Here is a 24,868-nt window from a genome sequence, read left to right as displayed (position 1 = left end):
AGTGTGGCGGCAAAGGGGGGCCTTTTTTTTTGAAACCCTTCCCGAGAAGGTTATAGCGAAATAGCTCTGAAAAATGGTAGTTATTATGGGGATGGAAAAAAAAAGAAAATGTCCCCCTTAAAGCGAACTTCCTTCTTACATAACCCCGAGGGGCATAAACAGCGGATGAAGGGAAGAGGCCTTTCCATGCACGTAGTTGTGCATATGTGGGTACACGGTTTGTCCTTTTTTTTTTTTCTTTCTTTCTTTCTTTCTTTCTTTTGCGGGACGTTAGAAACGGATAAATGCAATTGGAGCGAAGTGAAGCTCTTCGAAAGGAAGAAACGAAAGACAATCAGGGGAAAAGTTGTTTCCCCACAGCTTCCCCTCACCTTTTTGCAGATAATAGGCACTTCCCCGCTCGAACGGCAAATTGGCTTCCCTTCCCCATCTCTACCGCCAGCACTGCTCCACTCGCGCGTGGAAATTTCTGAACGTTCAGAAATATGCACACTTTTTACCTTGCCCGTTAAGGTGAAATAAGTTGCACCAGTTTGCAACGGGCGGGGAAGAAGCGTGCCCACGGGGGAGGTACACACGCGCATACGCGCGTAACAACGTGTAAACGCGTGAATGGGTAGCTCACACATAAATACACCCCCGCGGAAGTAGAAATGCGAAGTGGCAAGGACGCAGCAGGAAGGGAAAAAAAAATAGCCAAACGGATAGCCAAAAAGTGGACAAAAAATGGACAAAAAATAGCCAAACGAATAGCCAAAAAAAAAGTGTAAAAAAAAAAAAAAAGTGAAAAAAAAGTGAAAAAAAAACAACATCACTGCTGACCTTTCGCTAGCCACCCTTTTAACCGCTGGAAAAAGTGAAGAAGTCCAGTGCAGGCTAGATGGCCATTATGTCTGTTGCCTTCTCGCCATAAACCTGTTTGATTCGTCCTTTTGTTTAACACCTTGCGGAAGTTTACCTCTTTTGGGAAACTCAATTAAATTATATGTTTTTGTGAAGGGGGGGTACTTACAACATGCACTGAGCATCTTTTTTTTGTTTTATTTTCCCAATCTTTGTTGCATTTTCGATAGCAGTTAAGTTACACTTCTGATTTGCAAGCGTTCGCATGTGCGTTGTGTGTATGTCTCTCTTTTTTTTTTTTAACCCTGTGTGAGCAGCCCAATCGCGCTGCACAATTTAGCCTTATGATCGTGAAATTATTTCGCAGTCCGCCTTTTTTTTTTTTCCCCTTCCGTTTTGTTACCAATTTGAGCCTTCCACTGCGCATCGACGCACACCACCACTTATCACCGATTACCTCTGCACACCGCCGCGAACCCCCGCAAACGCAATGGAGTTCTCTTCCTACGCCGGGCTGAGCTCTGAGCGCCTGGCCTGCCTCCGAAACCTTGACATCCGCCGAAAGTCCGTGTACAACGGAACGAACTTCTCCTACGGGAACAGCATTTACGACGTCCTACACAACTGCAGCACGGAGCAGTTAAAGAGTGGGGAAGACACGGCTGGCGTCGATCCGTTTGGCAATAGGTACGCCCCGAAGAGCGTCGGCCACAACTGCGGCCACAACTGCGACCTCAACTGCGACCTCAACTGCGACCTCAACTGCGACCTCAACTACGCGGGCCTTCGGTCGGAAATTAAAAACAGCATTAATGTGCGCAACCGAAGAATCAAAAGTAACTTGAGCCTCCACGGGGGGGAGACCCTAAAGGACACCATACAGCACAATGTAAGCGAAGAAGAGGCCAGCAACCCCAGGCACTTCTTTTCGGAAAAAGGTTACGTCTTAACTCCCAAGAGGTCCCTAGCCAGGCACGTAGACGATAGCGAAATCGATAAGTATTTTTCCACCAAATATGCCGTGACGGACAAGGCCAGCGGGCGAACGGAAATTATGGTGGAGAGGAAACCCGGGTGCTCCAATATCATCGTGCAGAACTTCTCTGAGTTTGATGCCTACGCGACGTACAAGCGACAGGACGAGCGGAAGAAGGGCCGGGACTCCTTCGTCCACACGAAGATGGTGAGTGGGCGGTCGAGGTGTATGAGCGGTATTGGCGGTATGAGCAGTATTAGCGTACTAGCGTATTAGCGTACTAGCGTATTAGCGTATTAGCGGTGTGATTCGCGCGATTCGAATGATTAGAGTGGAATGCACACAGTGCGCCTACTTCGCAGCGGTGGTGGCCGCGGCCACCTGTCAGGGCACCCCTAATCTGTCCCGTAAAGGACTGGGAAAAGGTGAACCGTTCGCCCCTCCTTCTGCTCCCCCCAAAATGATACATTTTCCCCCTCCCTTTTCTATTACCCCAGGGCATCGTGCCGAAGGACGGGACACCCACGGATGATAAAAAATGCAAAGCGCGCGCTCTCTTTACGCACGTCCATCGAAGCGACAACATCGCGCCCGAGAATTATTGGCTCTGTCCCACTGTGGATAGCGAGAAGAAAAAAAAAAAAAAAATTTTTGCCTAAACGTGGGCGTTATTTATGTGTATAGTGCACGCTCGCCGCGTTAGCCGCGTTATTTCGTCGGGCCAACCACTCCGATTTTGCGGCTCCTTCGCCGCTGCGCTGGGGCGTTTCCCCCCCGCGTAGCCTCCTCGAGTGAGAGCGCCCTAACACAGCAGTAACGATTAATGTGCTTCGTTTGTTTGATGTGGTGGGAGTAGCGTCAACACGGGGGTGTTCCGCTGTGTAGTCACTGCCGCGTCGCCTTCGCCGCGCCGCCACTCCTGCCGGGGGTTACACCTCGCCCTTCAAGCGGCTGTAAATGTTGAGCAGGACGACGGTGGAGAGGGCGAAGGTGAGGGTGATGACGAGCACCCCGGGGCCCACCTTGTCCGTGTAGTTGATGGGCTCCTTGTTGATGAGCGCCTCTGCCCTCTTCAGGTAAATGTGGAAGGAGTAAAGGATAAAGAAGATGGCCACGGGGGCCATGATCACTCCAGAGGCGAATCCATACGAATTAGAAAAGTTCAAAAGGGTGATGGAGATGGTTGACAGGAGGACACTCGTGTTCAGCCACTGCAGGAGGGTCCTCTCGTTGGCAAAGAACGTCTTGGGTTCTACTCTCACGACTGCAGTTTTGGGTCTCTTCCTTTCTACAATTTTGTTTTCACAAAAAAATATTTTTTTAAAAAAGGAGGTGATTCTACAGGATGGGGATTTCTTACCCTTCGAGGGGGTTGTCTCCTCCAGGGGGTCTAGCAGCGGTTCATACAGGTTGTTATCTCCTAGGAGGGTTTGCCCTACGCGGGTTTGCCCTACGCGGGTTTGCCCTACGAGAGATTGTCCTACACGGGTTTGCCCTATGGTGAGTTGTTTCTCCCTTTGGTGGGACCTCTTCCAGTTGCTGCTACTGTCTCCACTGCGTGCCCCTCGAATGTAACTGCCCCCGTTGTTGCGGTAGTCCCCACTGCCTGCGCTGTCGATGTGCAGATTGATGTGTCGAGCAGATGCGGGTTTATTCCTTTCGACTTCGTTTCTAAACATCACTTCGCTCTCGTGGGCAATTCTTGCAGATGCACCCGTGTAGGTGATTCCCTTTTTCCGCTCGTCCTTCTTCCCACTGCGGGGATTCTCCCTCCGTTCGGGGTACTCGGTTGTGTTTTCGCTGGAGCTGAGGTCTGAGTCGACGTCCTCTTGGGGGAAAGCTGACTGGTTGCTGTTTCTGCCTTGGGGGGTTTCCCCCTTGTGTTTTTCATTCTGCTTTTGCAGTGCCCCGCCTTTGCTTCTTCCCCCCCCCACGACTATCTCCCCCTTCTGCATCTTCCTCACCCGCTTCTTCCTCCCCTTTGCCCACTCGGGGTGCGTGAAGATGCGCCAGTGGGGGGCTGTCGAGATGCGGTGGGGGTACAGCATAGAGATGCCTTGCACGTAGGGAGAGAACCCCCATATTTCTTTAGCAACCCCTAGGTTGCTCAGCTGCACGGAGAAGTCCCCGCTGGAGGGGTCCTTTACGCTGATGTCAATCACTGCGTAGTCGAAGTAGGCGTACTTTCTCCTCCCCTTGGTAATGGCGGTTCCTTCTTCGTCGCTGCGCGTTTTGAGGTTCCCCCCACTTGGGGGGCTGCCAATCCGCTCTGCTTCCTCCAGTTGGTCCAAATCACTGTGGTCCCCTTCCACCGAGTCGACCTCCTCACACCCGTGAATGGCCCCCTTATCTGTGTGCACCCAGTAGCATATATTCTCATCGATATAGCCACTCACATTGTCGTCGCCGAAGTGGATTCTGTTCCACCTGCTTTTGAGGCAGCTGCTTAGTTTGTGCCTCTCAATCTCTCGGATGCACTTCTGGTAGTGCTGCACATGTGTAGAGTCCGCACCCTGCGTGGAATGGGACCCACTGGAGGAGCCTCTCTTCTTCTTCACACCATACAAATCGTCGACGCAAGTTATTTTGAGGTCCTCCTGGGGGACTTCTTTAGCGAAAATGTATTTCTCATTAGGGTCACAGCTGGGTTCATATACATTAAAATGCTGGAAGACCGTTTTGGTGCACTCCTTCTGTGCATCTACGTAGCTATAGCATCGCAACCTAACCGAGTGGCTACTCCTCCCGTGGTGGCTACTCCGGTTGACACATGAGTGGTACCTGCTGAGTGTACAGTCGTCAAAGTAGATGGTTGTGAGATCGTTCTGTATTTTTGAAGCTGAGATTAATTCTAAGAACTTTTCCAGAGGAGGCATCAACTCGTCTTCCTTCAAATGGTACCAGTGGAAGGAGTAGTATTTGCTGATTTCTATTTTGGCACTCATGAGGTCTTGGGCCTTTACTATATACTTGGTGTGATTGGAGGCCTTTTTTGGGTTTTCCCCCTCGACTGGGGGTTGCGCGCGTTCGTTGGGAGAGGTGGGAGAGGGGCTAGCGTGTGGTTCTCCCCTTGGGGGTGACCCCTTTGGGGCTTTCCCCTCCAAGTTGGGTGTGCTCGTCCCTTTGGGGTGGGTTTCCCTTGAAGGGGTTTCCCCCTGAGGAAGGCTCTTCTCCGTGGCCGCTAACCGATGGAGAGTCGACCCCCCCGTGGAGAGCTCCTCCTCAAGTGCCAAACTTCTAACCCCCCGATAGCGCTTATAGCAAAGAGATAAGATGCACACCAGCAGATTCACATCGTAGCTCATGAAGAAGCTTCTGAGCACCACGCTGATGTAGAAGGAGGAACTCACAACCTCCTCATTGTGCTTATCAAATTTTTTGGTAATCTTGGTGAACCCTCTGAAATTAACTATTCGGTAGCTCTCCAGAAATTGCAGCGTTTGTCCCAGCTCCTTCAGCTTCTCCCCAATTTGGGGCAGCTCCGGGGGGGGCGGCTCTTCCGCCTCGTGCTGCTTTCCCACCCCGTGCTGCTCCTCCACCCTGTCTAGCCTGTCCAGGCACCCCCTCGCGTCGCCGTACCACTCCGCTATCACCCCCCGCGTGAACTGGTTGATCTTCTGCAGCTCTTCATTCAGGATGCTCTGGAACCGGGACTCGGCCGACTGGTACTCCGCTCCGCTCAGCGCGCGCGTGCTGCCGAAGTTGCTCGTCACTTCCTTTATGGTGAACGTGGACGTGTCTTTCCCTGCGGGGGTTAGAAGCGGGGAGAAGCAGGTTAGAAGCGAAGCTGATTAGAAGCAGGGGCGAAGTTGACTCGAAGCAGGTTAGAAGCAGATGAACGCTGACTCGAAGCAGATGAAAGCTAACTCGAATGACTGCTGGGACGCAGAGGCCAGCCCCTCCACCGGGCTGCCTCCCTCTCGTGAAGGTACCCCCAGTGGGCAAACCTCTCAGCCAGCACAACCCACACAGGGTCAGCCACCCACTCACCTGTTATCAACCGGATGGCCTTCTTCAGTTCCTTGTAGGCGATGTAGTGCTCCCTGTACTTGGGGTGCGCCCGCTCCTGCAGCTTCTTGCTGAATTTCATGGCGCGAGGGGGGAAGTGGAGAGGGGGAGAAGGGGAGGCGTAGCAAAGAGGAGTCCCGGAGACGTGGAAACGTGCTAAGGTGAAGGAAAAACCTCGCGACTGCAAAACGATTACACCTCCGCTCCAACTCGGCTTGTCACCCCGAGGGAAGCAGCTTTCTAGAGATTCCCCGAGCGCGCGCCGTTCGAGGATGCATAGGTCCGCTTCCCGTTCGGGGGCAGGCGCGCAAGCCCTGGGAGGGCGACCGTGCAGATGGGTAATTACTCACACGTGTTACTCTGCGTGTAACTGCGCCTGTACATTCGCTGTACGCGCCATCTGTGCTTTTTTTTTTTTTTTTTTTTTTTCTTTCATTTCTCTTCACATGGATGCATTGGAGGAAGGTGAGTCGAGTCCGAAGTGTACGCTTCAGATTCATCAGATTCTTCTTATGCTTCTTTTTTTTTTTTTTTTTTTTTTTTCCCGCTTTGAGGCACCGACTCAAGCACCCTGCACATGTTAGCACCAGGGGAGAGAACTTCCCCCCCTGAGCCGACCCTCCTTCGAAGGGAAAAAAGGGGCACACTCAAATGAACAGTTACAAGCGAGCGGTGCGGATCTGTTTTTCCCTTTTCACGTGGGGCTTGGCACCTTTGTCCTGTTGGTCGGTCCCATTTTGGAATGCACCCAGGGGGGGGTTCCCATAAAGGAAAAAAAAAAAAAATAATAAAATAAAGCAGACTTTCCTTCCTCACCTTTAGCACATCAGTTCAGCCCCCCGGATTGCAAAAAGGGAGGATCGCTTGGTCCCGCTGCGTTCCTCCCATATGTGTGTAAATGTACCGCTTCACCCCCATGTGTATGCCTATGCCGCTGCCCCCCCATGTGTATGCCTATGCCGCTGCCCCCCCATGTGTATGCCCGGGCCGCTTCACCCCACCAGGAAGAAGCAAACCAAAAAGAGAGAACTGTGGAGAGGACCCCCCACTGGAGAACCAGATGCGAACGCACACGTGCCTGCTAACTGCTCATTAGGTTGAAGTGGACTCATGTGAGGAGTAGCTGTATGTGGGCCACCCACAGGAGTGGCAGCGCCGATGAGCCCACACCTCTTTCTGTTCCCTTCTGCTCCCTTCTGTTCCCTTCTGTTCCCTTCTGCTCCCTTCTGTTCCCTTCTGTTCCCTTCTGCTCCCTTCTGTTTCCTTCTGTTCCCTTCTGTTTCCTACTGCACCGTTCTGTTCTTTTCTTTATCCTTCTAACCGCTTGGTAAAGCCCCCGGACGGGCGACTCTTCCTGCGGTCCCGGTGAGGAACACCCGCTGGGATGCTCCAAAGGGGGGTTCCCCCCTACCCGCTACCCTACTAGTGGGAGTCATTTTTTAAGATGACGTGGCCGCTTCGCTACGATGTACCGTTCCCCCGGTTGCTTCCCTACGAGGTGGTCTAAAATGCGTGCATGCAGTTGGGAGGGCTTCGCCTGGTTAAGATGCCAGCAAAGGAACGCACAGAAATAAACATGCAGGGGGAAGCGGCACTGCTCCGGAGGGGTGCCGACCGCCGCCGTCTTCTCTCCCGGTGTGCCTCCCCTCGCAGAGACGCGTGCTGTGGAAGTCGCGCCCGACCATAGGCGAGGGGTGCAAACAACAACAGGCAAAAAAAAAAATAATAAAATAAAAAAAAATAAAATAAAATAAAATAAAATAAAGGCGAACGTAAACGCTAACGTAAACGCGAACGTACTCACAGGGAAGACCCATTCCTCCGTCGCGGTGGCAGAAATTTCCAGCCGAGTTGCTCCACAGGCGCAGAAGGAAAAAGTGCCCCCGCTGTGCGAAGTGGAACGTGGGAAGTTGCAGGTGAAGCTGGGGGTGACATGCAGCACAGCGGGGGGCACACACCGCTCGCCACACACCGCCGCATCACTTGCGAAAAAAAAAAAAAAAAAAAAACACCAACAGGTGCGCGCACGTGCAGGGGGGAAGCGCTACAAAATCATGAAAGCACAAAAGCAGCGCGTAAACAAATGAGGCATCCCCCTACATATGAGCACACACCCCGACCGAACCGTCCCTCCAAAAAAAAAAAAAAAAAAAAAAAAAAAAAGCGTCCACGTGTGAAATGAAAGCGGAAGAGTGAAAACTGCCCTGTTGTAGAGTAGCCTCCATTTTGAATTTTTTTTTTTTCTTTTTTTTGTCCTTTTTTTGTCCTTCTGATCCGTTTGTTTGTCCGCTTGTTTGGTGTCTACCTTTTGTTAGGGCTCACCCCTTGTTTGTCCCAAACGTCCAAGCGGCCAATTTCCCCTAATGGAGGGCGAGCCCAAGTGCGCCCCCCAGGGCTGCCCGGGGGAGGAAGCCAAGCAGGGAAAGAGGTTCGTGGCTGAGAATTGCGGGGTGTATATGAATAAAGCAAAAAACGCAGGAGTTGTGTGCAACAGAATAACGGAGCTAAACATAAATTCGCGAAAGCAAATCTCCATCACGAAGAGTGACAGCACACAAATGAAGGACATCCTATCGCATGGGCATGGGAAAAGAATAGAAGTACACCCAGCCAAGAGACCACTCACCTCCTACTCTACCTACGAAAACCAGAGCAAGTATTTCGAAACAAAGTTAGTTCCAGACATGCAAGGAAAAATGAGCATATGCGTCGGCAGAAAAAGCGGAAGTGCCACTGTTAATATAAATATTGATGAGTATGATTTAGGAAAAACATATAACACATGGAAAAGAGTTCTAGACAAATCTTCTCTTCAAAACAGATCGAATTTGGTTAATAATATTTTTTTGACTGTAAATGAAGAGGCAGATAGGAGCGACAAACTCCCAGAAGTTAAAAATAGGAACCCTCCGTATGCTAATCCTGATGGGCCATTTGAAAAGCAACGATTGGACTTGCCCAAACAAGCGAGAGACAACCTTGATAGGACCCTCACTCCGCTTGACTGCGCAGACACGAATTCTATTTTTGCGAAAAAGAATTTCCATACCTATCGGGACTCCTTTCTGCTGGTGCGTCCCCACGGGGAGGGTCGCCTCGACGAGGTCAAGGGCGTCAGGCGGACTCGCTTCCCCTGGGCGCACTCCAACCGCCTCAAGCACATCCTCAGCTACAGTTACGCGGGGAGCGCGGACAGCGGTGGTGCGATGGGAGGGGATGAAATTAGCGGTGATCAAATTAGCGGTGATCAAATTAGCGGTGATCAAATTAGCGGTGATACCGCTAATGCCCCCCCCTTGGCCCTGCCCCACTTCGGGTCGCACCACGCGAACCGCGACCGGGTGTACGCCGGGGAGGCGGGGGGCTCCCCCCACGGCCACTCCCCCCATGGACACTCCCCAAAGGATGCACCGAGCAGCGCCTTCCACGAGCAGCCCACCTGCTACAGAGCCCCCTCGCTCACCGAAATTGAGTGAACTCCGAGGATGCATCTCCCCCGGCTGGTCAGCCTGGCGCACTCTTGTTAAGAGAAGTGCTGATCCGCTCCTCAGTGTGCAATGCGAAAGGGAGGAAAAAAAAAAAAAAAAAAAAATGAAGTGAAGTGAAAGGAAGTTACGTGAGGCGAACCCGTTTGGAGGTCACCTCGCTGGAAAAATCCCCCCTTGTGCGTTTCCCCACTGTGGTGCTTTTTTCTTTTTTTTCTTTTCCTTTTCTGTTTAAACTGTTGCGAGCGCATGCGGGCCGCTTACCGCGCAGCTCACCGCGTACCCCGCGCGCTAATTATTTGCAAGTCGCCTGCCGAGGGGTGTACGTACACTGGGGCGTCTGCTTAATTAAGGCGCAGCGGATGTTCGCGACAAAACCCGTTCCTCACGTGTGTGAGCAGGGGGAGTAAAAAAAAAGAAGAAAAAGGAAAAGAAAAGAAATAATAAAAAAGATAATAAAAATAATAGTAAAATAAAACGAAGAGAACTCCTCGACGGGGCAAACCACGCGACACTTCCGCATGGCTAGACAAACGGTGGAGAAGGGGGACCACCACATTGGGGCCATTTCCGAGGCTTCTTCCAGGCGGGGGCAATCTGACGGGGAATCACTCTCCCCGCGCCGCTGCTTCCCCGTTGGCGTAGCGCGAGTAGACCTCCCTGATGGAGCGCACGCACGACTGAACCTCCAGGTCGCTGTCGAAGTTGAGGACCATCAGCGGGGTGCTCTGCGGGGAAAAAAAAAAAAAAAATAAAAAAAATAAAAAGAAAGAAAAAGAAATCACCAGATGGGCCACGCGAAAAGGTGAAAAGGCGAAATGGTGAAAAGGCTTAAGGCGAACTGCCGTGCTGCTTGCAACTGCGAGGGCACCCCTTTCCCCCTCGCCGCCCCCGCGCTCACCCTATTCGTGGCGAAGTAGAAATATAGCGTCCTGGCGGAACCCCGCTTGGTGGTTATCTTGCACAGCGTGTGAATGTCAAACACGGCATACACGTTGACGACGTCCACTTTGGCCTTCCTCTGAGGAGACCCCCCAGAGGCTTCCCCTCCCTTTGGGGGGCTGCTGCTCCTTCCCCCACTTCTCATCGCGCTCCTTCCCCCACTTCTCATCGCGCTCCTCCCTCCACTTCCCATCGCGCTCCTCCCTCCACTTCCCATCGCGCTCTTCACCCTCCTGTTCCCATCCTTGCCCCCCCCCCTCTTGGCATTCTTCGCGTACAAGCTATGGTAATCCGAAAAGGAAAAGTTGGGTTCATCGGAAACGCACGACGAGTAGGACGAGCTGTCACTCGAGACGGAGCTACTAACAGAAAAACAACGCTCCTCAGAAGTCGCCAATAAATGGCTAGTGGAAACGCTAAAATATGATTTGTAGTAGCTATACGTATCTGTGATGTGGTCCCTTGTGATGCTACGAAGTACATGGGGAGACACCTTCGCCCAGTTGATTTCTGTTCCTTTTATTTTATAAGAATCTATGGTAAAGAGGATGTCTTTTTTCTTTAAGTTTTTATGCTTGTGAATCAACACCTTCTGTAGTTCCTCTCCCGGTTCGCTCGAGAGGTACCACTCTTCGTCGTTCGTGCCACCCGTCGAGTATTCCTCCCTCTCTCTTAGGAAGTTCTTCGTGCCGATGTCGCCCAAGTGAGGGTCCTCCCCGCTCCGCTGATCTGCCGCGGCTGCGAACTTCTCCACCGCCGCTCCCCCACACCGCTGAACCGGCAGACTGACCTCACACAGGTAGGGCGTGCCGTAGAGCACCAGCAGGTGGTCGTAAATCATCAGCTTGCAGAGGCCCAGCTCGGGCCGGTTCTTCAGGCACGTGTTGCTCAGGATGCAGTCGTTCGCCCGCTCGTCGTTCACCCGCTCGTCGTAGGGGTTCGCGGTATTAGCGGTATTAGCGGTATTAGCGGCGTTATTAGCGGCGTTGCTGTCGGTGTTAGCGCTGTTCCCGTTGCCGCTTCCGCTTCCGCTGCTGATGCCGCTCACCTCGTTGGCTGCGCCCGCACGCGCGCCGGGCAGAAGCGGCATGCTCCTAAAGGGGAAGTAGGACAGCTTGAAGGGCAGCTTGGGGTCCCACTTGAAGGGCGAGCTGGAGTCCCGCTGGAAGGGCAGGCTATTGTCCCGCTGGGAGGGCAGGCTATTGTCCCGCTGGGAGGGCAGGCTATTGTCCCGCTGGAAGGCGAGGTCATAGTCCAACTTGTTGCACTGCAGGTACAGGTTCGGGTCGTTAATGGCACCGTTGCCCCGTTTAATGCACTTGAAATATTTTACGTAGTGCACTAAGTTGCTAATGATATTGTTAGATCTGATGTTGTGAGGAATGAGGGGCTGGTAAATGTAGGTGATGAAGCAGCTGTAGAGTTTGCGCTGGGGAGGGGGGCTCCCTTGTGTCGCCCCCCCCTTGAGGAGCAAACTCCGGTAGCACACGACATCAATGTAGGAGTACAAGCTGTAGACGTCCGAGCTGGAGGAGCAGCTCCTTTTAATTCCCTCCGGGACGTGGTCGCTGCCGATGGAGTGCCCCCTGCGGGGTGGCTCGTGCGGGGGCTCTGACGCGACGTCCGCGAAGGAGTCCGCCCTCCCAGCGGGGGGAGTGCGTGAAGCGAGTGAAGCGGTTGCAACCGTTGGAGCAGTTGCAGCGGGTGGAGCGGGTGAAGCAGCTTCCGCCTCGTCACTCCTCCACTGATTCTCCCTGCACACGTTTAACGTCGCTTCTGAGCGATCACTTGGTAGTGGGGCGCCACTCACTTCGTCTTCCCCCTGGAGCAGTTCCCCCTCCTCGTCGCATATATCGCCACATATATCGCCGCTTACCTCACCGCTCATCTCGCTAACAGGCGGAGGACCCCCGGGGGCGGCTTCGCCCCCCCGAGCCTGCACAGACGCCGCCACGCTCAACAGGTCGCTCCTCTTCCTACTGCAGAACTCTACGTAGTGGTTCAAACCGAAATAATGCTTCTTCACCTTGGCGTTGTTGCAGATGTGCATGTCTCCATTGGTAGATTCGCTGATTTTTTTCTGCGAGACGAATGAGCTGACGTGCGCCTCGTTGTGCAGATCACGTGGGGAAGTGCCCCCCCCTCCGCCATGGGGGGAGAACGACTCACGGTTTGCAAAGACACTCGGATCGCTGACCGAGCCCTTCTTCCTCTTAATATAGTTTAGTAGCCCCGAAAGGGTAAACGAAGAGCCTTCCGCGCTGTCCTTCTTCCGGTTGTGTGCCCCTCCCAGGTGGGCAGAGCAGCCACGGTCAGGGCCAGCGCCACCACCACTGCTAACACCACCGCCACCGCCAGCTCCGCTACCCCCCCCCTGCCTGCTCTTCACCCAAGCGATCTGCTCGTAGAAAGAAGCGAACGAAACGTCCTCCCGCTCGCCACCCAGGAAGCAAAAAAAAAGTTCAAAAATGGTAAAGTTGCTGTAGCTCTCAAAAAAGCAATCATCCAAAAGTTTCTTTTTTGTTTTTCTAAAGTGCCGGTAGTCACACAGATAGCAGCTGTGATTGGGATGAAAAAACTTCTTCATCGTTTTTTTGTTTCGACCGAGAAGACACTGTGGTGTGTATAACTGGGGTGCTTCGTCTCCATGGGGAGACCTCTCCTTGTTTGTACCTCCAGCAGTGCTAATGAAAGACGGGACCAACGAACTGACCTTCCTCTCAAACAGATCCAGTCGCATCAAACTATGGTAGGAGTTTATCCCTCCTTCGATGATTGCCACTTGCCTCAGCTTTGTATTAAATAGCAACTCGTAGTAGAACCCACGCACGTACTTGGCATTGTCCCACTTATCGTCGTACAGAATGATCACTTGCTTTTCTGGAGTTAATACATCCTCGAAGAGGAAGCGAAGGCAGTCCTCATCGCACAGGACCTTTTCCTTTATTAACACGTACAGGTTGAAGGAGCTCGTGTTTTGGCTCTGCGCGGGGGCGGCCGCACACGGGGGCGGTTCACTCGGCAAGCACTTGGAGTGGTTCTGACGGTTTGGTTGGCTGTTCACTTTTACGCCCACCTTGCCGCTGACTTGGCCGCTGACTTGGCCGCTCACCTGCTCCCCCTCCAACCGGGCGAGGAAAGCCCCCTTCATGCGGTGGCACGCCAAGCCGAACGGCCTCGCCACCACGTCGTCGTCCGAGTGGTACCTCTTCCGACTCTTCGCCTTCCTTTCCTCTACATACTTCATATTAACATGCTCATACGGCTTGCCTTTCATTTTCCCTCTTCTCGCCTCCCCCCTGGGGGGTCTCCTCCTCGCGTAGGCGCTGCAAATGAAGGCGTTCAAATCGACCTCCGCGTTTCTCTCCCCCCTCAGGAGGTGCAAGTTGGGGAAGGCCTCCTCCTGTCTGCCTTTCGCCCTCCCCATTTGATTCGCCCTCCCCATATGGTTAGCCTTCTCCATTTGCTTCTCTCTCCCCAGTTGCTTCGCTCTCCTCCTTCTCCTCCTCCCGCTGCTCCTCCCCAGCGCCGAGAAATCCAACGGACTCCCCCTCCGCGCACCCGCGGAGACCACCCTCGTCAGCATAACATTATCATCATAGCTTAACCTGCTCCTTTGGCTGTACTTCTCCCTGAGGAGGTGCGAAAAGAGGAGTCCCGCATTTCGGGCCACCTCCCTGCTTCCAAATCTTTTTAAAATGTGGGCGATGGGCGGGGGTACTCCTCCGGGTTCCGCCTTCCACTGCTTCCTCGGCTCCGTCTGCAGCTGCGTCTTCCGCGCATTCTTCCGCTCCGCCTTCCACTGCTTCTTCCGCTCCTTCTTCCGTTTCCTTCTCCTGTCCTGCGAGTCGATTTGGCCTGCAGAGGAGTGGGCAGTGCGTGGGGTGTGTATAATGAGGGTATCCATATGGAAAAACATATAAATGCGTGGCTCCCGCTGCGCTCCCGCTGACTCACCCCGCAAGATGTCCGCGTAGCCTTCGATCAACTCCACGTTGATCGAGTTCTTCAAGTGAAACGTTCGGAAGTGCCTCCTCGACCGGATGTCCAAAAAGATGTACTTGTGTTTTCCTAAAGATATGTTCCTTTGCAAAAGGGGGAGAAGCGGGGGGGTGGGGGTACCACATAGAGTTAGTGTGTTTGAGTGTTTACGTGTTTGTGGGGTGAACAGATGGTGAAGGGGGGCACTCCAAAAGGAATTTTTCCACCGCGCCCCGTTGAGGGATTGACTCCCCAACCGCTCCCCCTACTTTATTATTTCGAAGGCATTCACAGACATGTAGTCGATGGAATTGAAAAACTCCAGCAGGATGTCCTTCTTCTGTTGACTGTCCGCGGGGTGCTCGTCTGTCAAATACATGAGCACATTTTTGATGAAAAATAATTTGTGAACGAAGGACACGGGTGTGTTCGCTTCCAGGAACTTCCCTAACGACCAGACCTTGGGGGGGGGAGGGGTGCGAGAAAGGTGATGAGTACCGTTAGGGGGGAAGTGGCCGCAGGGCATGGGCATTCAACAAGGGGGGGTAAACAATCGCCTCAGACAGACTCGTCACATAAACTCATCACGTATTGCAAGGGGATACATGCACGTCCATCACATATGGACGCTATTTCGCTTCTCTTCCTTTCGCTTCCTTTCTCTTCGCTTCTCTTTTTTTTTTTCTCACCTTCTTCAAAAACTTTTTGTTGAAAATGTTTATTTTGCTTAACAGCTCGGGCAAATTTGAACTGTCGACGCATAAAAATATGTTTCTGCGAGGGGGGGGAGGGGAGATGCGAATGTTAGCGGTCATACGTGTGGGCGATGTTAAGAAGCGATTGGGGATAGGGGGTTTGGGGAAATCTTCCCCGCTGTTGATGAAGCAGAGCATGGGCCCACGCGAAAACCGCTCCACTGCAAGCTCCCCGCGCACCTGTGCAAAATCAAAAGCGCCAGGGAGAAGAAGAAGTAAAAAAACGGATTGCGCTCCAGCAAGAAGATCAAATAAATGGCGTTCGAAATTTCCAAGTTGCTTTTGGACGCGAAGAGGGTTAGGAACCAAGAGGCCGCGTAAATCTCGGGGGACATCTTGTTCGTCTCTGCGGGGGAGAGGCGTTGGCGGGATGAGAAGCGTTGGGGGGGTTAGAAGCGTTGGGGGGGTTAGAAGCGTTGGGGGGGTTAGAAGCGTTGGGGGGGGGTTAGCGTGGTTAGCACGGTTAGCAGCGTTGGCAGAGTCAGCCGCGTTGGCAACGCTGGGGATGTGCCTCCCTTACCGAGCACCTCGGACAACACGGGGTCGTGGTACTTAATCAAAATTTTAAACAAGTAAAAGGATATTTGCAAAAAGAAAAACTCGTCATCATAGTAAAACTCCTTCAAGAACCTGCGCGCAGGGAGCGTCACGTGGGGGGTGTGAGCAGACGTGTGTAGAGCCAATAAAACGATCCACACACAGCAGACGGTGGGAGCGCCAAATAAAACGAGCCACACACAGCAGACGGCGGGGCGCGCTAGGGGGCTTCTCCTTACCGCTCGACGAAGCTCTGGAAGCAGAAGTAGACATCAACCAAGTTGAAGTACTTGCCCTTCAGGTAAAAGAAAAGGGCTGCGGGGGGGAAAACAAAAAAAAAGGGAAAAAATTATGAACAAGCTGCGTAAAAATGGCTAGAAAAAAAAAACAGTAAAAAAAATATGAACAAGCGACGTAAAAATGGCTAGAAAAAAAAAAATAATAGTAAAAATTATGAACACGCTGCTTAAAATTGGCTAGAAAAAAAAAAATAATCGAAAAATTATGAACAGGCAAGGCAAAACTGCACAGAAAGGCGCAAATGTAACACAGCTGAGCAACCGAACGAACGTGTAAGCAGACATGCGTCGCTGCTCACGTGCGGGAAAACACACCTAAAACCTCGTTTAGCCCCTGCTTGTACTTGAATTGAAAATGGTTGCAGGCGTAATTTAAAAAAAGGTTAAAGAAGTAAATGGTCTTTTCGTTTTCTTTATTTATGCGCGTCCGGAATACGTCCAAGTCGATGATTTTCTGTTAGCATAGACGTGATGAGGTGGGGGTATTTGGGCGGCGATAAAATGGGGCGTAGTCGTTCATTATGCAAAGGAGCAGTCGCTTACTGCGCAAAGGAGCAGTCGCTTACTGCGCAAAGGGACAGTCGCTTACTGCGCAAAGGAGCAGTCGCTTACTGCGCAAAGGGACAGTCGCTTACTGCGCAAAGGGACAGTCGCTCATTATGCAATGGAACAGTCCCGCAAACCACGACGCGGTCTGCGTAGACGGCGGAGCCGATGTGGTGGGCGGCAACTTACCTGCGTCGCCTCGTGCACGTTGGGGTTCTTCAAATAAGACAGTAAGAGGTACACGTCGTAGTTGAAGTTGTGGACGTCTGCGGTTTCATTTTGCAGGAGGAATTTTTTGAAGATGATTCTTCTGTGGGGAGGAGAAGGGGGGCGAGCGTACAGCGGTTAAGTGGGGAAAGCGTACAATGGTTAAGTGTGGCGAGCGTACAGCGGTTAAGTGGGGAAAGCGTACAATGGTTAAGTGTGGCGATCGTAAAACGGTTAACTGCGGCCATTTCGCAAAGGTTAACCGCGTCGCGCGTGCAGACCTCCACCTGCGCACCCCTCATCGTACCTTATCTTCTTGGGCACGTAAAAGTTGTGTTTATACAAACACCGCAGCAACGTCTTGCGCATGCCGGCGCCATCTTCGCTCTTCACTCGGTAGTACTTCTCATTCAAGAGGTACACATCTTGCGTGGCGAATGAGTTGAAATCGTGATGGCCGTTTTGGCGAAGCTGCTGGGCTTCTTGCTCCTCTACTGTGGTGAACAGGGCCCGTATGTATTTCTCCTTTATTTTTCTCTTCCTCATTTTTGCGCGCGGGGAGTAGCGGGGAGTAGCGATGAGTAGCGATAGTAGCGGCGAGCTGCATGGAGCAGCGTGGAGCAGCGTGGAACAGCGGTGCTGAGTGGGCGCCAAATGTGCACTGTCCGGTGTGATGCAGCAAATCCGCAAGCCAGGCGGGCAGTCCCTTTTGTAAATTCTCCAAAGCGCTTTTCAAATGATGCAGTTACGGAGAGGCCACAGTTTAATCATTTTTCTTCATTTCTTGTGGATCTTTTTTTTTTTTTTTTTTACAAAGCAGCTAACGTTATGCGTAACTTCCTCCGCTGAGTAATTACAAAATTAGCGCGTCAATTGGGGGCCAAAAAAAAACTGGGCAGCTTCTTTCCCTCCACCCCCCGAAAGGTTGGCTACTTAGGAAGCCATACCATACGGTAACAAAGGTATGCCATGTTTTACTATTTAAAAAAAAAAAAAAAATCCCCCTTTGAGTCTTAAAGAAGTTCACCACACTTTGCTACTTAAACATTGCTTCGATTCCTCTAGCTTTTTTTTTTTTTTTTTTTTTTTTTCTCGCTGTGCTTCTATCCCTACCTTGACGAGTGTGTGCATGCGTATGTAAATGACTTGACCTGGTGATGCGCCCCCTTTCGAGCAGCACGTAGATGTGCAAGCGGATGCTAGTCGCGCAGTGGAGCAGTGAAACGGTGGAATAGTGAAGTAGCGGAATAGTGGCTCCCCCGATCGTTGTAGTCCTAGTCACTGTCCTGGCCATCCCCGTCGTCCTTGCCGTCCTTGCCCCCCTCGCCATCCCCGCTTCTACCCCCCCCAGCCGGAAAAATGAAAAACAAGAACAAACTCAAGCGATGCTTAGACGTAATGGTGGCACCCAAAATATAGGCAGCTCTGCAGAGAAGCAAAAAAAAAACAAAATTAAATTAGGATCTACTGCAACTCAGTGGAGTAGAACCCAAGAGCACATGCATGCACTGCGATGGTTCTGCTCCTCCATTCGGTGACTGCTCAACCCTGTGAGTCTGCCCTTCCGCCACGTCGCCATCCCTTTCCTGTGAAAAGTACCTTAGGAACAACAGGGAGAGAATTGCCAAGGACCACGCCAGCCTGCTTCCCTGCAGCAAAGAGAGTGTCCTGCTAACCTACCTGAAGGAGCTCCGGCTTCAGGTTTAGTCTCCGCGCGACGACTGCCAGGGCTTCCGCAGTCACAGTGCATCTGTGTGTGTGTGTTTCCCTGTGCTTCCGTAGTCACTGTGCGCGTCTCCCTGTGCTTCCGCAGTCACTGTGCGCGTCTCCCTGTGCTTCCGCAGTCACTGTGCGCGCCTCTCCTTGTACTTCTCCCCCTCTGCCCACCGATTAAACGCTCACCCCTGCTCGGTTGCACCTGCCCCGCGCAGCTTGCAGCGAAATACGACGCGCACTTCTGCGAGTTCTTCATCGATGAATATGGGGAGCGTAGGAACATATGCTCCTCCATAATCCAAGTGTTTTTCCCCTTCGAGTAAGGCGGTCAGCGGTGCAGTGGAGCGCTAGCGGTGCATTGAAGCGGCTAGAGGTGTATTGAAGCGGCCAGCGGTTAAGTATATCTTGCCAACGGTGCAGTAGAGCCGCTAACGGTGCAGTACATCTTGCCAACGGTGCAGTAGAGCCGCTAACGGTGCAGTATATCCAGCCAACGGTGCCGCCCCCCCCCTCGCAGCAAAGGAAACAACTACAAAGAAATATGCACCCTGATCAGGAGCTACTTCACCTTCGAAGTGGTGTTGAAAAAGAAAATAAAAACGCTGCTGCTTCCCAACGTGGCGCTGGTGTTCGACTGGAAGGTTTGTCTTGCCTCCCATGAGGAGGGTCCCTCCCCCCTCGTAGGCCGTGTCCTTCGGGGGAGTCCTCCCGGGTTCCACTCGGCATGAGGAAAGTACACGGAAAGCATAGGAAAAGCATAAGCACACGGAAAGCACAAGCGCAACGTGTCAACTCTTCAACCCAACTGCAGATCGCCGACTGCGCGGACTTGTGCACAATAGTGGTGTCCTCCCTCAGAAGTAAGCGAAGGGGAGCGACGTTGCCAAGAGGGGAGAGGCGCGATAAGCATGAAGAGGAGAGACGGACAAATCTGCATAGAGACGCAGGCAACTCCTTCCCCTGCAGCGGCCCAACTCCCCCCATCCTTTTTTTTTTTTTTTTTTTTCCCCCCCTGGCAGCAAAGAACTACGATGCGTACGTTGTGTGCGGCGAGGCCCCCTTCTCCATTTGCGCGAAGGACGACGTAATGGAGGAAAAAAAAAAAAAAAAAAAAAAAAGAGAGGAAGCGTGGATGGGCGGACTGATTGATGAACCGATTGATGGGCGGACTGATGTGCGGAAAGACCTGCCACAAACAGGGCAATGCGCACGTGGGGGATCCCCCCCAATTCTCCTGGCCCTGACCCGTTCAGGCAACTCCCATCCACAAACTTCTCCCCCCCCCCCGCCAACAGAAAAAAAACCTCTGCGAATTTAATTTCAAAGATTGGGAGAAGTCCGAGGGGAAGAAGGTAACCCCTCTGTTGCTACCTCTTCCTAGTCGGCTCGAAAGGAAAAGAAAAAAAAGTGAAGAAGCATCACACGAGGTGCACCCCCCACGATCTACGCAGGAAGATGCAGCGGAAGTATTAGACATAAAGGGGAAGAAGGCCAAGTATTGGAAAGCCATGAACATGGGCGTGAGAGCGGTACTAAGAGGGGGCCCTCTGCGGAGGGGCGAAGGGGTGAAGGGGGAGCAGATCGGCCTCTCCCCTGAGCCTACCAGTGTGCCTATCAATTTGCCTACCGATTTGCCCCCCGCCGCTTCTCACGCGAACACCGCGCCAGGCAGGGGAGCGCAAATTCGAAGACGACGGGCCGAGTGAGGAGATGGACCTCTACCTTCACATGTGGATACTCATAAAAAAAAGCCTAGATGTAAAAAAAGATGTGTTCGTAGAAATGGGTTCAGGTTGGTCCTCTCCTTGGGCGAGAACCCGCATAGGGAAAGGGTCCCAGTGTGGATCCTGCCACGACCAGGGGATCAACCTGTTGGCGCTCCCCCTGCCGATTTGCTACCTCTGCCGATTCACTCCCCCACCCCGCAGGCAAAGAATACGACGTGGACGACTGCCCCTATAGGTCCATATTTTACCTGTGGAACGAGAAGAACATTTACGTAGGGGCGGCCAAGAGGAGCGCACCCAAGCAGATGAGGCGGCACGGCCAGAGTGGGCCTCTCTCCCCTATTGGTGATTGCCCCTCTCCTTCCCCCCGATCAACCAGGTAAACATCCGCAGGACGGAGGAAGTCGCCACGTTAGTTTCGGAGCTGCAAAACAAGGAGTACTTCGTTCCGGCCTTCTACAACCAGATCAGGGCTAAGGTAGGTGGAGGGGGTCGTCCACGAAGGGGGGTCTGCCACCGGTGGGGTGTGCTGATACGTAGGGGCATGCCCATGTGTGTAGACGTAGTGGTAGACGTACCCATGTGGCTATGCCGCGCACCTGCTGGCGCCCGCTCTCTTCCCACCTGGAAGGCACTGACCCCCATTGTGGAGAATCGGCTCTACAGAATTAGAAAAGACAGGTTTCTTCTGAAGTTCCCGCAAGGTACTCCCTCCCTCTCCCTCTGCCTCTACAGTGGCTTTAACTCCCCCCCCGAGGGGCGAAGTAGACTCGGCTGCTCACGAGGAACATGCGTACCTACCCCCCCCAGGCAGCAACACGACGTTTTACAAGAACTGTAAGAGGGACCAGTACGGGGACTTCCTGCAGGTGCGCGCGCCGCGCCGCCACGGTGGTGATGAGGCGGTGCCGATGAAGTGGTGCTGATGAAGCGATGCCGGCGAACCTCTCCACAGTGGGCCCTTCCCCCCGTTGCAGCACGACGGACTCACCGAGATGCACACGCACTATGGGAACAAATTCTACACCAACGTAGAATCAATCTGTTGTCTTTTCAAGCACAGAAGGTGAGGCGACTCCCCACTGTGGGCCCCTCCAGAAGTTGCCATCCCACGAAAGAGCCTATTCCGTGGTAGAGCTACTCTTTGGCGCTACTTCTCCCTCCCCCCTGCAGAGACGGGAAAAAGGCCAAACTGTACTTCCCCCAGAAATTCAAAACCGTTGAATACTACGACCGTTGTGGAAGCCACTTTTTGAGGGCGCTCAGGGAGGTACGCGAGTGGGAGCGTCTCCAAGGAAAAAAAGAAGAGGCAAATGGAAAGCTGTGCGAGAGGGAGCGGTGTGAGTGCCCCCCCATTTGGATACCCCCCTGTTGATACTTCTCTCCCCCCCTGCAGAGCATAGGATTCTACTCCCACTTCTCCTTTTACCCAAATAGGTAAGCACCCTCGTGGCTACCGCGAAAACGCCTCCAAAATGCACACCGATTGCCCCCTCAAGGACCCCCCCTTCCCCTTGTGTCGCTTCAGACCCGACGGACTGGTCCACTACCTAGAGGTTAACAGGATGAAGCAAATCGCCTGATGAGTGGCCATGAGCGGTGTTGCCAAGGGGAGCAGCAGCAGGATGGTGGCGATGTTAATGGTGACGATGATGACCCTCTTCTCCCCTCTGCTCCCATCTGCTCCCCTGTGCGCCCCCCCAAACCGCGCCGTCCTGCCCGCGCACCACAGATAAAGGACTCAAAACTTTTGGAGTATTTTTCCAACCGGAACGACCAGTAGGTGCTCCCCCGTCTGCGTCGTTTATGGGGGCTCTCCGACGGGGCAGCTCCCCGGAGATGTTCCTCCCGGGAGATGTTCCTTCGGGAGATGTTCCTTGCAATACATGCTCCTTGCAATGCATGCTCTTTCCAATAAATTTTCCTTTTTTTGCCGCCTTCCCGCCGCCACCCCAGAGTGACGTACCGGTCGCTGTCCCTTTCGCCGAGCGTGGAGACGGCTTACAAGTTGCAGGTCGGTGTTGGTAGCTTCAGTTTTGGGTGGTTCTAATTCTAGACAGAGAAGCTCCCCCCCCTGTGTGTGGAAGAATGGGCGCGGATAAGACACGATGTCCCCGTTCGTTACCCCTCCCCTGGCAGATGTTCGACGGGAAGGAGTACTACGTGACTAAGATGACTGTCAAGTATAAAGACGAGGTTAGAGGAGTGGCTGAATGCGGGCGCCCCAGCAGGGGCAGTCACGCGGACGATCACATGGGCAGTCACGCGGACGATCACATGGGCAGTCACGCGCACCAGATGAACACCCACATGCGCTGTGTGCATTCCTCCACCCCTTCACTGCAGCGCCGGCAGAACGGGCTCAAAAAGAAGACCTTCCTCATCCCAGAGAGGAAGATTCTCCTGGCGTACTACAACAACAGCAACGAGATAAGCAACGCTTTCGAGGTTTACGAAAAGTGCATTTGGCACAACCCGGACACGGAGGAGGTACTCGCCGCGCGGAAAGGCGCGCGCATGTGTGTGTGCTCCAAAGAAAGGACGAGTTAAGCCTTTCCCCACCTCCCTAATGATGATGATGCATGGCAGGACGAAGAAGTCGTGACGTACAGAAGGAATCACATCTACAAGCACTTCGTGAATCGCGGGGACCCCCTTCAGAAGGAGGTAAGCCGCTCGAGAAGTAAAGATCCCCCAAAGGGGGAGCGAAATCTGCAGAATCTCCGCCGAAGCTGCCCCGACGTTTTCTGCGCCATTTTATGCACAACTTTCATACCGCTTTTCAAATGGCCTGAAAATGAGCCCATAATGTATCTGCACTTCTGCCCCCCTCCGCAGAGCTTATATCTGCTGAAGGAAGAACGAAGCCTCTTTGAGGACATCCAAAGCACCTACAGAGGAGTTATCTGTGCCATCAGAAAGGTAATCCCGCAGCGTCTGTTCCCTCCCCATTTTCCCTCCATCCAAATGTCCGTTCGAAGGTGTTCATCCATCCAGCGGAAACCCCTCCCCCCTCTCACAGGAAAGGAAACAAATGAAAGAAACGGAAGAAGAGTACCAATACAAGCCACAAAATATTACCAATATAGGCGAAATGATATACCACGAAAATGAACAAGTGGAGCAATTTAATAAAAACTTAATCGAAGATGAGGTGAATGTGTGCCGCTTTTACAACAGCTATCCGTGGGATCAGCACGTGGAGGTGTCCATGAACAATTCCTTTTTTCTCTCCAAGAGGAAGATGCTCAAAATTGAATGCGCGCGGGACGAAATAGCTTACGTCTCCTCGGAGAAGGGGAAAGAAATGGCACCCTTTGCATTGCGCCAAGTGGTACAAAAAAAGAAGAAGGAAGGACAGCTTCAATGTGTGCATTACGCGGGGGGATGCCTCGTTTGCCTGGCGCGATAACGCCCCTCCGCTGCAGCTCTTCTGTGCTGAGGCGCCAACACACCGTCGCTCCGTTTCCCCGCCCCCAGGCTGAAGATGCACCCCCCACCCGCACAGGTTGCCCCCGTCTGGAATGGAGCAGCCACCAAAGCGCAGCGAAAGTGGCAGCGAAAGCGGCAGCGAAAGCGGCAGCGAAAAGTGCACCCACATAGGACACCTCCTTACACATCTTCTCCGTGTGCCATTTCAGGAAACCCCGTTGAGCGAAACTTTAAACTCGCGAAGCCGTCAGAGGGGGAAGGCGCTCAAGTAAGTATCCCCCTCGCGTCCGAAAGTACTTACCCTTTTCATTTCTCTCCCGTGTTAAAACCTACTCATGTGAACTCTCTCCCCCAAACACGTGCGCAACTCCGCAGAATCGGGGAAGCATGAAGCTATCCATTTTGGAAGACAGGTTGTCCAAGTACAAACAGGAGCTGTCCGAAATGAAGGTAGCCAACCACGGTTGTTCCGCTCCCCCCAACTTGAGCTTCTCTCCGCAAAACATAGAGAGAAACAAAACGCACTTACGAATTAGCCAACAAAGGGGGGATCCCCGGCACCCCAAATGTGTACGCGTGAAGTAGACAAATTACTCATGTGCGGGTTGTTTTTTTTTTTGGGGGGGTAACACTCCATATGCCCTTTTCGCAGGACACGAACGACCCTTCCAACTTGGAAGATGTGGAAAGGATAAGGAAAAATATTAAGTTCACTGAAGATAGAATTTATCACTGCCGAAAGAATTAGCACTTTGTTTCTCCCTCCATTTATGTGTTCTCCTTTGGTGGGGGCAGTGGGCCGCCTTTCCGTTCGACAGCTATTTTATTTTTTTTTTTATTTTACTTTATTTATTTTTTTTTTATGAACGGTCAGGCAAATTAGCGGAAAATTAGCGGCAAAAATAGCTATTTTTATCCCCTTTTTACCTGACTGTTCATAAAAAAAGCAACATATGCAGCACATTTTTTTTTTTTTTTTTCATGGCACAAAAATTCGCAACACGGTGTGCAATGGTAACCGCGCAAACATGTGTACAAATCTGTGTGGAAAGAGTGGCCCATTTGGTGAAGCAAAAAAGCAGCGGCAGGGTTGGCCACGCGTGCGTATGTGTAAATGTCTAAGCGAACATATTTTTCCTTCCCCCTGGGGCGTTCCGCGTTGCTGAATGTACAACCCAGGACCGACACTGCAGCGTTGCCATTTTGTAGTTCTGCGCGGTGTGAGCGGTTAGCGTGGTATGCGTAGTGTACGTAGTATGTTTTTTTTGTCTTCTTTGCCTCTTTTGCTGTTTGTTCCCTCCCGCTGGGGTGCTCCACTGTGCTGACGCTGCCCCCTGAGGGAGTCCAACTGACGGCTGCCAAACGGAAAATCACAAAGCGCGCCAAGTTAGCGTGTCACACGAGATATGCACAA

General features: G+C 52.6%; 6 protein-coding genes across 6 annotated transcripts; 4 read left to right on the top strand and 2 right to left on the bottom strand.

Annotated features, from left to right (window-relative positions):
* Positions 1 to 88: 88 nt before the first annotated feature.
* On the top strand, positions 89 to 2,658 carry PVX_124155 (hypothetical protein, conserved). The gene is made up of 2 exons (XM_001617342.1): positions 89 to 2,026; positions 2,317 to 2,658. The coding sequence occupies exons 1-2, from the start codon at positions 1,334 to 1,336 to the stop codon at positions 2,476 to 2,478; spliced, it is 855 nt and encodes a 284-aa protein (XP_001617392.1). The 5' UTR covers positions 89 to 1,333; the 3' UTR covers positions 2,479 to 2,658.
* Positions 2,659 to 2,748: 90 nt separating this feature from the next.
* Positions 2,749 to 5,909, bottom strand: PVX_124150 (hypothetical protein, conserved; the record flags this gene model as incomplete). The annotated part of the gene is made up of 2 exons (XM_001617341.1): positions 2,749 to 5,564; positions 5,810 to 5,909. The coding sequence occupies 2 exons, from the start codon at positions 5,907 to 5,909 to the stop codon at positions 2,749 to 2,751; spliced, it is 2,916 nt and encodes a 971-aa protein (XP_001617391.1).
* A 2,181-nt stretch (positions 5,910 to 8,090) lies between these two features.
* Positions 8,091 to 9,303, top strand: PVX_124145 (hypothetical protein, conserved; the record flags this gene model as incomplete). Its single annotated transcript, XM_001617340.1, has 1 exon — positions 8,091 to 9,303. Exon 1 carries the CDS (start codon positions 8,191 to 8,193, stop codon positions 9,301 to 9,303), a length of 1,113 nt encoding a protein of 370 aa, XP_001617390.1. The 5' UTR covers positions 8,091 to 8,190.
* A 617-nt stretch (positions 9,304 to 9,920) lies between these two features.
* Positions 9,921 to 17,125, bottom strand: PVX_124140 (hypothetical protein, conserved; the record flags this gene model as incomplete). The annotated part of the gene is made up of 11 exons (XM_001617339.1): positions 9,921 to 10,040; positions 10,214 to 14,112; positions 14,212 to 14,339; positions 14,505 to 14,695; positions 14,925 to 15,009; positions 15,171 to 15,334; positions 15,518 to 15,620; positions 15,767 to 15,842; positions 16,142 to 16,280; positions 16,562 to 16,679; positions 16,875 to 17,125. 11 exons carry the CDS (start codon positions 17,123 to 17,125, stop codon positions 9,921 to 9,923), a joined length of 5,274 nt encoding a protein of 1,757 aa, XP_001617389.1.
* An 813-nt stretch (positions 17,126 to 17,938) lies between these two features.
* Positions 17,939 to 23,434, top strand: PVX_124130 (hypothetical protein, conserved; the record flags this gene model as incomplete). Its single annotated transcript, XM_001617338.1, has 24 exons — positions 17,939 to 17,974; positions 18,176 to 18,280; positions 18,511 to 18,614; positions 18,813 to 18,936; positions 19,107 to 19,155; positions 19,315 to 19,379; positions 19,591 to 19,647; positions 19,747 to 19,824; positions 19,964 to 20,087; positions 20,224 to 20,294; positions 20,402 to 20,500; positions 20,654 to 20,726; positions 20,833 to 20,891; positions 21,000 to 21,088; positions 21,196 to 21,292; positions 21,419 to 21,459; positions 21,551 to 21,578; positions 21,755 to 21,801; positions 21,979 to 22,036; positions 22,162 to 22,218; positions 22,369 to 22,512; positions 22,612 to 22,689; positions 22,861 to 22,944; positions 23,045 to 23,434. 24 exons carry the CDS (start codon positions 17,939 to 17,941, stop codon positions 23,432 to 23,434), a joined length of 2,157 nt encoding a protein of 718 aa, XP_001617388.1.
* Positions 23,435 to 23,841: 407 nt separating this feature from the next.
* PVX_124125 (hypothetical protein) lies at positions 23,842 to 24,202 on the top strand (the record flags this gene model as incomplete). Its single annotated transcript, XM_001617337.1, has 2 exons — positions 23,842 to 23,904; positions 24,107 to 24,202. The coding sequence occupies 2 exons, from the start codon at positions 23,842 to 23,844 to the stop codon at positions 24,200 to 24,202; spliced, it is 159 nt and encodes a 52-aa protein (XP_001617387.1).
* Between the last annotated feature and the right edge of the window lie 666 nt (positions 24,203 to 24,868).

This window comes from Plasmodium vivax, chromosome 14 (genome assembly GCF_000002415.2).
Source record: "Plasmodium vivax chromosome 14, whole genome shotgun sequence".
NCBI classification, from domain to species: domain Eukaryota; phylum Apicomplexa; class Aconoidasida; order Haemosporida; family Plasmodiidae; genus Plasmodium; species Plasmodium vivax.
The sequence above is the reverse complement of the archived record's forward strand: the minus strand, read 5'-3'. Positions and strand labels throughout refer to the sequence as shown.

What these genes read in the sequence shown, in the direction of transcription:
- PVX_124155 (XM_001617342.1), top strand. Translation starts at nt 1,334, where the DNA reads ATGGAGTTCTCTTCCTACGCCGGGCTGAGCTCTGAGCGCCTGGCCTGC. An exon ending in CCTTCGTCCACACGAAGATG is followed by an intron (nt 2,027 to 2,316) that starts GTGAGTGGGCGG and finishes CTATTACCCCAG; the next exon opens with GGCATCGTGCCGAAGGACGG.